Raw genomic sequence first — 13,292 nt, forward strand, 5'->3', positions numbered from 1 at the left:
GGTGGGGAGAGAGGTTGCCAGTGAAGACTGAGGCAAAAAAGGTGTTGAGTACCTTAGCCTTCTCCTCATCTGCTGTTACCAGTTTGCTGGTCTTGCTCGTCAGCAGGGGTACACTTTCTTTAACCATCCTTTTCTGGCTGACATACCTGTAGAAACCCTTCTTGTTATTCTTCGCATCCCTTGCCAAGTTTAGTTCCAGCTGCGCCTTGGCCTTCCTGACCCCATCCCTACACAACCAGGCCATGTCTCTATACCTCTATACTCTTCCTAGGATGCCTGTCCCTGCTTCCACTGCCTGTGCAGTTCTCTCTTCCTCCTTAGTTTGACAAGCATCTCTTGCCTCAGCCATGCCGGTCTCTTCCCTTCTTTGCCTGACTTCTTGCACCTGGGGATTGAGAGCTCTTGCGCTCTGTGGATCACATCCTTAAAGATCTGCCAGCTCTGTTCTGTTCCCCTGTCCTTGAGGACCATTTCCCAGGGAGTCCTTCTGACTATCTCCTTGAAGAGCTGGAAGTTTGCTTTCTTAAAATTTAGGGTCCTGACTATACTCTTTGTTATTCCCATTTCCCTCAGGAGCGTGAGCATGGTCACATGAATAGTGTGCAAACTGAAGCATAAGAGGTTTCAGTTGAACATGAGGAAGAACTTCTTTACTTTGAGGGTGACAGAGCACTGGCACAGGCTGCCCAGGGGGGTTGTGGAGTCTCCTTCTCTGGAAATACTCAAAGCCTGCCTGGATGATGTCCTGTGCAACCTGCTCTGGGTGACCCTGCTTTAGCAGGGGGGTTGGACTGGATGATCTCCCAAGGTCCCTTCCAACCCCTGCCATTCTGTGATTCTGTGTAATACTGCCATACAAAACAGGGAATGTATAGATATAGAATATAAATACAGACTACAGAAACATAGATGTCTTGCTCCTGCCAGTCTTCCTAGTATAGCACTGTAGGCACAGAAGGATTTAAGCTATCTTTGGAGTACCCTGTGCCAAGCTAAAACCTACAAACTTTTATTATTACAGCCAGCCACAATTGCAATATCTTAGTATATGATGATGTCTCCAGGTCCTGTCTCCAGCATAATTAGAAGAGGAAGTAGTACAGTTCCTCACTTAAATCCAGATGGTAGTGGGCTCTTCCCCCCCCCCTCCCCCCCTTTCTTTTCTTTCCACCCCCTTTCTTTTTTTTTCTTTTGTTTGGGACCTGTGACCTTCAGCACAGCCCCTGCTGAGGTGATGCTTTGTGAGAGGTGTTAGCCATGACTCACTCTCTCTCGACACCCAGATGCAGGTGAATGTGTACGCCAGCTCCTTCACAGGCTTCTGGAATCTGAACTTTGTCTTCAATTTTTTCTGATTTTTACCGTGTCACTTCATCCATTGCACAATTACTCAAGCTTCCTCCAAGTATCAAGAAACACATGGCAGTGCTGTGTTTTAGGAAGCTGGAAATAGTAGGTACTTTAAAATGGTCCTACTAAAAAAAAAGTTTTTAAATAATTTTCTGTTGGGTTTAGTTCCCTCAAAACATGCAAGTAGGAGGAACTTTTAGGATCCCTGTCTCTATCCATCATCATATTGTCCTCTTTGCAAATCACTCCATGGTGAAAGAATTGTCTTTTACCTGTCTGGAAAGCAGATTGTGGCATACGCTCTATATGCAACATGCCAGCCAAGCGAAAGATAAGAGCTTGCTGCCATGCCCCTGTGTTTCTTCAGCTCCATAGAGCTGTGGGATTGGGAGAGACCTCAGAGAAGTTGTTCCTCTCCTCCTGTGCACGGAGAACCCAGACTGGCCCCCAGAGGAGCCGTCTGACATGTTCTGCAAAGTGTCTGGTGAGGAGATCCCAAAATCCATGGCAGACTGTCCCATTGATCAGTTAGAAAGCTTTTTCTAGCATGTTGCTTAACTGTTCCTTACACTAGTTAAGAACTTTTCTGTCCTCACCCAGTGGTACTGTGGTGGGTCAGCTGCGGCTGGCACCCAGGCAGCTCAGGTGCTCGCTCCCCCCACCAACAGAACAGGGAGAAAACAGGAGGAACGAGAGCGAGAAAACTCATGGGTCAAAATAATGATGGGGAAATCACTCACCAAGTAGTGTTGCATGCCAAGCAGACTCAACTTGGGGAATTTAGAATAGAATAGACTATTTCCATTGGAAGGTTAACATAAATATTTAATTGCTGATTCAGATGATGAGAAACAAAAAAGACAAACATTAAAATACTTAAAGGGAAAAACATCTATCCTCTCCTTTTCCCAGGCTCATGTCGCTCCAGACACCTCTCCTCCCCCTTGCCGTGGCCATAGGAGATGCTCAGGCCCTTCAGAGAGACAGTGAAGGGCGCTGGGGGCTGGGGTCAGGACATGGAGGTTTCTCTCTGCCACTCCTTCCTCTCGTGCTTTTCTTCATGTTGTCCCCAGGCTGCAGTGCCTCTGGGGGTGTACTTGCTCCCCACAGAGCACCTCCTCCTCCTCTGGCCTTGGTGTTCCCTCATTCCTTGCTCCTTCTTCATGGAGCTGGCTGGAGCCAGGCAGGCCCGTCACGGGACAGCCCCTGACCGCTCCTCACAGAGGCCACCCTGCAGCACCATGCTACCAGAACTTTTCAGTGGACACCCAATGGTTGATTGCTGTCCTCTATTTTAATTAACCTCCCATATATTGAAGATTGTTTTGATCCTCCACAGGCTGCCTTTTTCCTCCAGATTAACCAAATGCCCTTCCTGCAGTCTTTCCCCATAGGTCTCATTTCACTTTTGGATTCTTTCCAATTCCTCTGTGTCTTTTGTAGTATGTCATGCCCAAAACTGGATGTAGAAGTTGTCTGAGGACTCATCTGCCTTTAGGAAATGACATAATTGTGTCTCTTGCCTTACCTCAGTTATTGCACAACAGATGCACATCTTTTGTTTTCCTTGTGTCTGATGGGTTTCTGCTGAACTGTCTTTCATGGCTATTTTAATACACAATTAATTTCTCCTTCTGAAGTGCAGTACTAAGCAACTTCTTGGTTTTGTCATGTTGATTTTGGACAGTCTCTCCTGTTTGCCTAATCTGTCCTGCAGAGTGCCTGCCTCCCCCTTGGGCTTGAAGTCGTCCTCCTCATTCTTTCTCCGTTCAGATGGGACATCCCAGAGCTCCGGCTGTGGGGATCTGCTGTCTCTTCCCCTGCCACCGTGCACACCGGTGCTCCCTACTCACCTTCTGGCGTATCCTAGTTGCACTCTTTCATATTGGTATTTCAGGCCTCCTGCTTTCCCTTACCAAGTCTCCGTGATGCCTGTTATACCCCGTATTTTGGTTGGGCTATGAGGATTTTTAACACTCTCTACTTATATTTTTCCTTACTTGTCCAGTCTGTGAACAGGTGCTAAAAATGTTTGGCAGATTTAGCACCCCTCTCCCACACCATCTTGCAAGTGATGGGAATGTTGGGCGAGGCTCAGACTGACTCCCAGCTGCCTTTAGAAACCACGGCGCAAGTGAAGAGCATGGCTTTGAGATACACGTTTCACTGTGCTCCGTTTACAGTCATGGAAAAGCAAAGTCATGTAATAGGGAATTTTAATGTGTGTTTCAGCCATGGGAACAAAGAAGTATTTTCCTGCCGAGGAATCAAATTGGCAGTAGACTGGTTTTTGGAAAGAGGCCACAAGGATGTTACAGTGTTCGTGCCAGCATGGAGGAAAGAACAGTCGAGACCTGATGCTCTTATCACAGGTAAGCGCGTTCCACCTTCGGTGGTTTGTTTGATGCTTTGTACAGCATGAGAGCTGCTGCTCGAATGAACAAATCTTTAGAAATTAAAGACTATGATAGAAAGTATCTTTGGTGTAGTAACTTCATTGCGATCTTCAGGAAGGAAAAAAGACAAAGCAATGCCCTCTCCAAGTCCTCCTTTTCTGCTCACCTGATGAATTTTCCATTAATGTTGCCACTTACTTCTTGAAGAACGTAGTTGCCATTTTTTAAATCTGTTACACCCATGTAGCATTGGCAGTGATGAGGTTTGAAGCTAATGATTCACCGGGTGATCTTGCTTGTGGTGAGCAGATTCTGCCAGGCTGGCCTGTCTGCTGGTCACCTGCGGTGAGTCACGGCCCGCGCTTGGGGTTACAGGAATTATCCTGACAGAAAGGGAACGGTTCCCCTTTCCGTTGTTACTATTAACAAGTGAGAGAGCTTTTGAAGATCTTAATTTTGAACCTGTTTATGTAGAAAAAAAAAATGGGTGGAGGCATTTATTTCTCGATCAAACTAATTGATTCTGTGTGAAGGCTGAAGAGTTGTTCTCCCTCTGCCCTGAAGTCGGAGGAGAATTTGGGGTTAAAAAAAAAACCTAGAATTTAAAGGGAAGGGGAGAATTAGTGGTTTGGGGGGGTTTGGGGTTTTTTTTAAATACGACTACCTTTAAAGGGGGGGAAGCTTTTGAAAGTAGTAGCTATGGCTTCTAAAAGAATATGGAAGCATGTTTTGGTTGGCACATGCCTTTTCAAATATTGGTAAAGATCTTCACAACACTTCATTTCATTTGCTTGATTGCTACTAGAATATATCATGTTAATGCAAGAAAATGGAAAGCTGATGTTCTCATCACAAGCGATGTGGAGCTTTTCTCTTGAAGCCTTTTTCTTTCACTGTACTAGTGTTTGAGGTATGAGAAGAACATTGGCTAAACAGTAAGGATTTGGCTATTTAGAAATAAATTGTGACACCTGCTCAAGCTGTGAATAGGGCCAGAAGCCCCAAAAGGAGTTTCAAGGAAGTAGCACAACTTAGAATTGACCAGTTGTCTAGCAATGAAAAATCAGTTTGCCGTGTGTCATCACGGACCCTGAAAATGGGAGGAAGATCGAAGAAGGTTATTGTATCGTCTGTAGAACAGAAGTTCTTCAGTTTTGGTCAGGATGCAGGGAGCCTGTTTGCTACCAGTCCTGTGGCATACATTGTGCTGACACTCCATTTGCAGAGATATGCATCTGAAATAATGTGGCCACCTGGCATTTTGAGGAAGTCTTAGATGACTAACGTGAGGATGGTTCTAGACTGTCAGTATTTGTGAGAAGTTTCTCAGATTAAACAACAGCTGCATCTTTCTTATTATTACCTGCCAGTCATCACACAGTGAAATTTTGTGTTCTTTCTTAGCAAGGAAAAAAGTCACGTTCCATCACACTCTTATTCATCATTTACCACATGGTGGGGCAGGGTGTGTGTGAATACAAAAAGGTTGGATTTAATTTAAAATCTTGTGCTTTTCCTACTAAGCAGGTAAATGTGCGTATCAAATATATTGCTTATATGTAATATTAATGCTGTATTTCTTCCTGTTGGAGTCTTTTTTTTTTTTTTTCCTAGATGGAACATGTTCCCTGTCAAGTTTCTGGTGCTACAAAACAGTTGAGTTATTTGAGATCTAAATAGTTACTAAGAGCCATGACTCATATTCACTGCTCAAGCATCTTCTGCCGTTTTAGCTATTGCCTAGCTTTTTGTTTATTTTTCTTTCATAGCTTGTCTGCTCTGAGGAGAGTGATAGCTAGGAGAATCGACACAAGGGCTATGTGCTTCAGTGCTAGGTGCACTGGTGCTATGTCCAGTATCTTAGTTCAGATCAACCTCCTTGGGCCATCTTTCAGAGCTCCTCAGGATCTCCAGGTCCCACACACAGGAAGAGAAAATGCTTTTGGATAGGTGATTCACAGACTGTGTAGGACAAGAAGGAATTAGATAAAATGTTAAACATGCTTATTTAGCAGGATTAAAGAGAAATCTGTTTGGATTTGCTAAGACTTTATGTATAAAACTGTAAACCCTTGAAGGAAAGATATGTTCTGAACTATTACTGGAAGTAAAATAAAACAAACAAAACCCCCACATTCACTCTTGGTTACAAGATGACATTCGGCATCTTTTTAGGGGATGCTGTTAACATTTGTAAAGAGCCTGAGTGTTTGTACAGAACGTGGGTGTTCTAGTCCTTGTGGGTGCTAGTAGTAATCCCTTCTCTTGATGGGCAGAAACTTTTATGAGGCAATCCCATTCACGTGAGCTACTGGAATTATTTCAAAATTCTGTTTCTTGCTGGGTACCACAAAGGGTCTGTCTTTACCAAGGAGCTCAGTTATGGGAAACGCTTGGCTGTGCTTGAGTGTAGCCCTCCTATTAGCCAAAATGATTAATAAGATTTAAGATATTTTCTTTTTCCCCCTCCTCAACCAGAGGAGTTTTCACAGGCATTTTGATATGCAGTGTTTCTTTTAACCACAGCAACATGAACAAGGTCCCCTGTGTGGGTCTTAGAGAAACTGTGTGGAGCAGGAGGTTTCTATTTGGGTTTTTTGGCTTTTTTTTAAGTATTGCCAGTTGACTGCTGACTGTAACTTCAAATATCATATATCAGATACCTTCTGCTGGACTATAATCATTTAAGATACGTTCAGTCCTAAATGCTCGGATTTTCCTCGTCAAATCTAATGTCTTTGGAGATTAAACATATTTTTCTTTTCTTTCTTTTTCTTTGTAGATCAAGAAATCTTGCGTAAATTAGAGAAGGAGAAGATTCTTGTGTTCACACCATCCCGACGAGTGCAAGGGAGAAGGGTGGTATGCTACGATGACCGATTTATAGTGAAGTTGGCCTTTGAGTCAGATGGCATCATTGTTTCGAATGATAACTACAGGGATCTAGCTAATGAAAAGCCTGAGTGGAAGAAGTTCATAGATGAACGCTTGCTGATGTATTCATTTGTTAATGACAAGTAAGTCATTCAGTCATTATATATGCCACTAAAATAATTGACGAAAGGACAGTTTGAAGACTTGTGTGAATTTCTTATCTTACACCCAAATCATTAGGGACATGTGGGAAAACAGGAGGAATAGTCAACCATAGATTTGGTCTTCTGATTAAAAGTATGCAAATTCTGTTTTTTCCTAGAGCTTTTTTATAACAATATCTTTATATCTTTTTATGCCATTTTTCTCCCTTTTGGCGTATGGCAATATTTATGCTATATTTGGTGTATGCTATGGTATAGTATTCCAGTTCTCTTGGTATACTGAGCCAGAATTTTTGAGTGCCTGTGATTAGACTCCCAAGTCCTAGAGCCATGGAGAACCCATATTGGAATGAATCTCAGGACGTCTCTAGTTCAACTGTCTGCTTAGATCCATCTATGGTATCTTCATACCCCAGTGTACAGATCAATTGCAGTTACTACTGATGGCTTCTCACAGTGGGAAGGACTCATTCCTAAATACTGATGATGCAAGAGTCCTAGACAATGAGCACAGTTTTGCAAAATTAGTTGTGGCATTTTAAGAAATCGCTGGCTGTATTGCTGCCCTTACTTTGGTTTAGGAACGGGTTGTGTGCAGCCCTGCTTTGCCCTAGAGCAGTCAACTGAGTGAGATTGAAGGTGTCTGAAGCAGACTAAGGGTGTCCACACAGTCTATTTCTATGACTTATGTCCCGGGCAGTACCTGCAGCAGAATGGTGGCCTTTCAAAACAGCTTTCAAAGTATCCAGGCTTAAAATGTCAGCATGGCAGGTTATGGTGCAGGACACAGTTCTTGGTCATTGCATGAGGAATATGAGAAGGCTTGTTTGCTTCCATAATAATTTTTTTGTTTGTTTTGGTTTATAGATTTATGCCTCCTGATGATCCTCTTGGCCGCCATGGTCCAAGTCTGGATAATTTTCTTAGGAAGAAGCCTATTGTGCCAGAACATAAGAAGCAACCATGTCCATATGGTAATTTGATTTAACTCATCTTTTTTCTGTACTGCTGGGACTGGGGACCAAGCTCCTGCTTTATTTTAACACTGTCAAAAATAAAAAAAAGCAGAGGTTTTTACATTGTTCCTTAGCCTGAGAGTGGTTGAAATGCTGAACTGAAGATGGAAAATGAAGTGATTTTTTTTTTTCATGTGTGAATTAGAGAACATTTCTATCTACTAGTTGAACTAAAGGAGCAACTTTATTAATTGTTTGTAGGAATAGATTCAAAACAGAACCTAAATTCTGCAGGCTCCAGAAAGCCCTTCTCTAGTGTGATTTGGTCATAAGTTTTCTTCCAGAAAATTGGTTGAGCTGTCTGAAGTTTAGCTACTGAGCAACCCTACAGGCACACCACCATCTTGACTGAGCTGAAACCTGCTGGTCTTACAATTCTGTTGGACTTTCCTATTAAGTTTTCTGCCTATATATCTCCTTGGCCCAATACAGTATGCCTGTACAGACGCATTGACAATGTTATGTTCAGCTCAAAATGTGGCTGGTAATGGTCTGCATTCCCAGAGCACTAGCTGCAGCATGCTACCACTGCCTCTTTTTCCTCACAGTACAAGAGAGGAGATCTTACATCTCATCCCGTGTCGCACAAAACCATTTGCAAGACCTTTCAAATCATCAGTAGAACTTTAAATGAGGGGCATTTCTGTTGTTTGATGATTAACAGATTTTGGTTGAAGTTGTGGGGTTTTAATCTGGTTGTGTTTGTATTAATAGGGAAGAAATGTACCTATGGACACAAATGCAAATACTATCATCCAGAAAGAGGAAATCAGCCTCAGCGGTCTGTAGCTGATGAACTTCGTGCCATGTCTAGAAGCACAGCTGCCAAAACTACAAGTGAAGGAGGACTGGTAAAAAGCAATAGTGTTCCCTCTAGCACTAAAAATGATGGCACTTCTGAGCTGAAGCGTGCTGCTCCAAAGAGGCAATCGGATCCTAGTATAAGGACTCAAGTCTATCAAGACTTGGAGGAAAAGCTTCCCACCAAAAACAAATTGGAAACCAGGTCTGTACCTTCTTTAGTTAGTATACCAAGTTCTTCTGCTGCAAAACCCCAAAGTACTGCACCTTTAACAAACGGCCTTCCATCCGGAGTTCACTTCCCACCTCAGGATCAAAGACCACAGGGACAGTATCCTACAGTGATGATGGCAACCAAAAATCACGGAACGCCAATGCCTTATGACCAGTATCCAAAATGTGAGTCTCCTGTGGATGTAGGGTATTACTCTATGCTGAGTGCGTATTCAAATCTAAGTATATCTGGTCCACGTAGTCCTGAAAGGCGCTTCTCCTTGGACACAGATTATAGGATTAGCTCTGTAGCTTCTGACTGCAGCAGCGAAGGGAGCGTTAGCTGTGGCAGTAGTGATTCCTACGTGGGTTACAGTGATCGCTCTTACATGAGTTCACCTGACCCACAGCTAGAGGAGAACTTGAAGTGCCAACATATGCACCCCCATGGCCGCCTTAACACTCAGCCCTTCCTACAGAGCTACCACGAGCCTCTCACACGAGTGCAAAGCTATAGTCATGAAGAACCAAAGCTTCACCACAAACCTCCAATTCCATACATGGCTGTGCATCTACAGCATCCAACAGTTGGTGCTCGCTCTAGTTGTCCGAACGACTACTCTACATCTCAGAGTTCGTCACATTCAAAGACCATGCATCTGGGGAGAGCCCTTGTGTCCACGAGAATAGACAGCATTTCAGACTCACGTTTATATAATAATTCTCCATTAAGACACAGAAAGCCTTATTCTGGCCAAGATGGGCTTGGAAGTTGGGATAGGCAGAGTTACGGGATGGATGCATACGGCTACCGCCAGACCTACTCCTTGTCAAGTAACCCCACGCAGCCGTGTTATGAGCAGTTTGCCTTCCAAAGCTTACCTGAACAGCAGGACCAGACCTGGCGCGTACCTTACTGTGGAATCCCTCAAGACCCTCCAAGGCACCAAGACACCAGGGAGAAGGTTTACATTAACCTCTGCAACATCTTTCCCCCTGATCTTGTGAGGATCGTTATGAAGAAGAACCCTGATGTGACGGACGCTCAGCAGCTTGCTGCAGCCATCTTAGTGGAAAAATCTCAGCTAGGTTATTGAGAGATGATGCATCTTTGTGGTGTCTAGTAGTTTTCAGCTCAGCGCTACTGCTGAGGGAGGTTTGCTACAATAGCATGTGGGATCTCCTTCTCAGCAAGGAGGTTATATAGTAATCCGTTTATGTGAAATACTGTATCATGGAGTCTGTATGTATAGCCCCATGCATCGGAAGTACCAGATGCGTTTCGTGTTCTAGTTTGAAAATTTTTAAATGGCTATTTTCACAGCTGGAGAATGTTCCAGTTTAAATTAATATATATATATATATATTAAAAAAAATTGTGTTTTCTGGTTATAATCTTTGGTGCATCAGGGGTTTATATGCAGCACTTTCTATCCTTGTTACATGTTGGGATTTTTGTTTTCGTTTTTTAACTTGCTGGATGTTTGTCCTCGGGCTGCGTGGTATTAAAACAGCCTGCAGAAAGAAGATTTTGCTACTTCTGGCAGGCAATTTTCAAGCCAAGTTTTTGAACTTTTTACAACACCATAAATATGTATGTATGTATGTTTGTTTTTGTGAGCTTTTTTGTGCTATAATCATCTGTCTATAGGAAACAAAGATTTACTACAGCACTGACTTAATTTTTTTTTTTTTTTTAAACAAATAATTAAGTTATCAGTTAACAGTGAAATGGGTAACAATATATTGGTAATTTATAGTATGGCACTTTTCATTGCTTGCTTTGTTTTGTTGAAATAGTTACGTGTTTTGTTGATGCGGTTGATAAGTAAGATCAGATGCAATCAGAGGAGGAAAAAAATTTATTTTTTTTTTTCACTGATTTATGGATAAGGTAAAAGCCTTATTGCCTGATTTTCAAAGGTGCTGAGAATTTGCAGCCCGCTTTGAGCCTAAACAGAAGCTGCAAACCCTCAGAACCTCCCCAAACCAGGCCACCCTGTCTCAGTTCCTGTGTGTTGTTACCCAGCTCTGTGTATTTCTGGTCAGTAGAAGGGGGCCTGAAGTCATAGGGTCCCATTTAGTTGTTTTATGTGTTTTTTCTTTGTATTGCTGCACCAGTGTACTGGATAAAATATGCTTTTCATAAAATATTTACCTGTTTTTAAATGAATTTAGTTATCTCAATGCAAGTTTTGTATTTAAGATACTGTTTGATTTTTCTTGCTATTTATCAAGGCTGGCCTGAAAAGGTTTTGTGTGTTGAGGATATGCAACATTTATTAACTGCACTATGGTAATGATATTGTAGCTCAAAATAATAACTTAAACGTTTTTTTTTTTTTTCCTTTCTGTTTTGGTTGGGGAGGGGAGGGTTGCGGAGAGAGAAGATACCGTATGTGTTCCCGAAGTTAGTTTTTGGCCTGTTGCATCGTGTAGGCTTGATTCTTGCCACAAATAGTGTAGTTTTAGAAACAGACAAACCAAGTCTGGTTTAGTATTAGTAAGGGATATTTCTGGTTTTAAGTCATGGCTTTTACTAGCACCTCGTAAGCTTTTTTTATATATATAGATATATAAAAAATAGATATAGATTTTGCAATTGATGTCAGATGTACTTAACGTGACATAGTCAGTTGCCGACAGTTTTAGGTTTCCATCCATTGTAACAATGTTTAGTGTTAAAAAGAAAATCACTAGTTTACACTATTACTGCTGATAATTTTGGTACACTTGCTGGAATTTAAAGTAAGGCCCTGAAGAACCAGAAAGTACCTTTTACTGTTGATACAAATTGTATCTTTTTAACTGAGAACTATTTTGATTTGTTAGATTTAGTAGAAACACAGATGTATAACTATTAACTAGTCTTTTGGGCAACATTTTATCCCTTATTTATTTAAAAATTAGAGATTTCAGACATAGAATAGGCTTAGGCAAGTAAAAATAGATATTTATTTAGGTGTCTGTCTCAATTTCACATATTAAAAGGAAAAAAGAAACTATTGGCATCTTCTTCCTTCTAAAATCTTTGTAGTGGGAACTCGCTAAAATAAAGGTAAAATGCTGCCTGAAAATGATGTCCAAGCACCTTTGAATACGAAGACGTTTTCACTACTTGTGCGACACCATGTGTTGCAGCGAGTAGGGTTTGGGTATACAGTAAATGCTTCTAAAGAGCATTGTGCTTATAGACATATCCAATAATCTGAACCGTGTTCAGCAAACCAATTCAGGACGTAGTGCTCACGCAGCTTCCACTGCTGATGTGCTGCGGGATCTGCCGTCGCCTGTCCGTGCGGCAGTACTGGAGGGGCTCCGTGCCATCTGTCCTGCGTTGTCTGCTTAGGGAGAGGACCTCTTCACCCGTGGCAACAGTTTTTCCCTGGATTTGGTTGGTCGCCCTCCGTAGAGCATGTTTTAATGTAGAGATCGATGCAGCGCTGACGCTGAGGTTTGGACTGGGAAATGGGTCTCATCTTAGTTGTACACTAAGATTTTTTTAAATTGAATTACACTTAAGTACTACACCATAGTGTAGATGCAGCTGTTTTAATAATGCAATTATTATATTTGTGTTTTTAATGGGTTTCTACATTTATTTTTATGTAGGAATTCGCTTCTGCCAAAAGTTGAATTCCTTTAAGCACGAACAGAAACATATGTATGTAATAGAGGCATTTCGTCTTTTTCCCTATCACACGAGCATCAGAACGCTTCCTACTGCCTACATGTAGCAGTCTGGCCTCGAGTGTTGGATCAGCAGGCTTAGCCACGTTGTTAAAATGGTGCCAGGAGACACGTGGGACTGTGTACTGCAGCACCCAGACCTGGGTTATCACGGTCAATGGCCTCCACGGACGTTTAATGCAGTATTGAATCCCCCAAAGTGCGTTGAGTGCTAGAGAATTCTTGTAACAGGTTCTGTGCTTTGTACACAAGCACTGAAAATGCTTTAAAAGTATAAGAACAGGAGTAATTTGGTGGTTTTTAATGTGGTGCAATGATGTGCTAGTTCCCCTTAGACTCTCTTACATTGGGTAAAGCAAATCTACTGTGGACAAAATATGGGCCTTGCTATCTCCTTTGGTTTTGCTGTGATAACGGAGAGAATGAGTTGTTGCGTGTGAACTCCTCCACGAGGAGGAGATCAGTCTGTGTATTTAACAGCCTTTAGAGAGGACGCCAGTAATAAACACGAACACAGTGATGCTGGTCAAGTACTACGTTTGTCGATGTAATTGCGGTGATGCAAACAATTGAACCATAACATCCTGTGTCACTTAAGCAGTAAAGTTAGTTCAGTGATACTGTCTTTGCCCCAGCTGAGTCCTAAGATTGCAGTGAAGGGTTAAGTACCTCCAAGTTAGGCCTGGCCCACTACTAGCAAGAGGGCAGCACTTTCCCTTATCTTCAGTACTTGAGAGTTGTTTTGGTACCTATCAGGACCTCTGTATTTTTAGAAACGATGCCAAGCT

General features: G+C 42.3%; 1 protein-coding gene across 1 annotated transcript in view; it reads left to right on the forward strand.

Annotated features, from left to right (window-relative positions):
* Window positions 1-9,911, forward strand: part of ZC3H12C (zinc finger CCCH-type containing 12C) — a 27,652-nt gene extending 17,741 nt beyond the window's left edge. Inside the window, exons 3-6 of the mRNA XM_009648303.2 lie at window positions 3,583-3,722; window positions 6,529-6,763; window positions 7,652-7,758; window positions 8,515-9,911. Of these exons, the coding sequence (XP_009646598.1) occupies window positions 3,583-3,722; window positions 6,529-6,763; window positions 7,652-7,758; window positions 8,515-9,911 (1,879 nt within the window). The remainder of the gene's footprint in view (window positions 1-3,582; window positions 3,723-6,528; window positions 6,764-7,651; window positions 7,759-8,514) is intronic.
* Window positions 9,912-13,292: the final 3,381 nt, after the last annotated feature.

This window comes from Egretta garzetta, unplaced genomic scaffold (assembly GCF_000687185.1).
Source record: "Egretta garzetta isolate BGI_Z169 unplaced genomic scaffold, ASM68718v1 scaffold401, whole genome shotgun sequence".
Classification (NCBI taxonomy): Eukaryota; Metazoa; Chordata; class Aves; order Pelecaniformes; family Ardeidae; genus Egretta; species Egretta garzetta.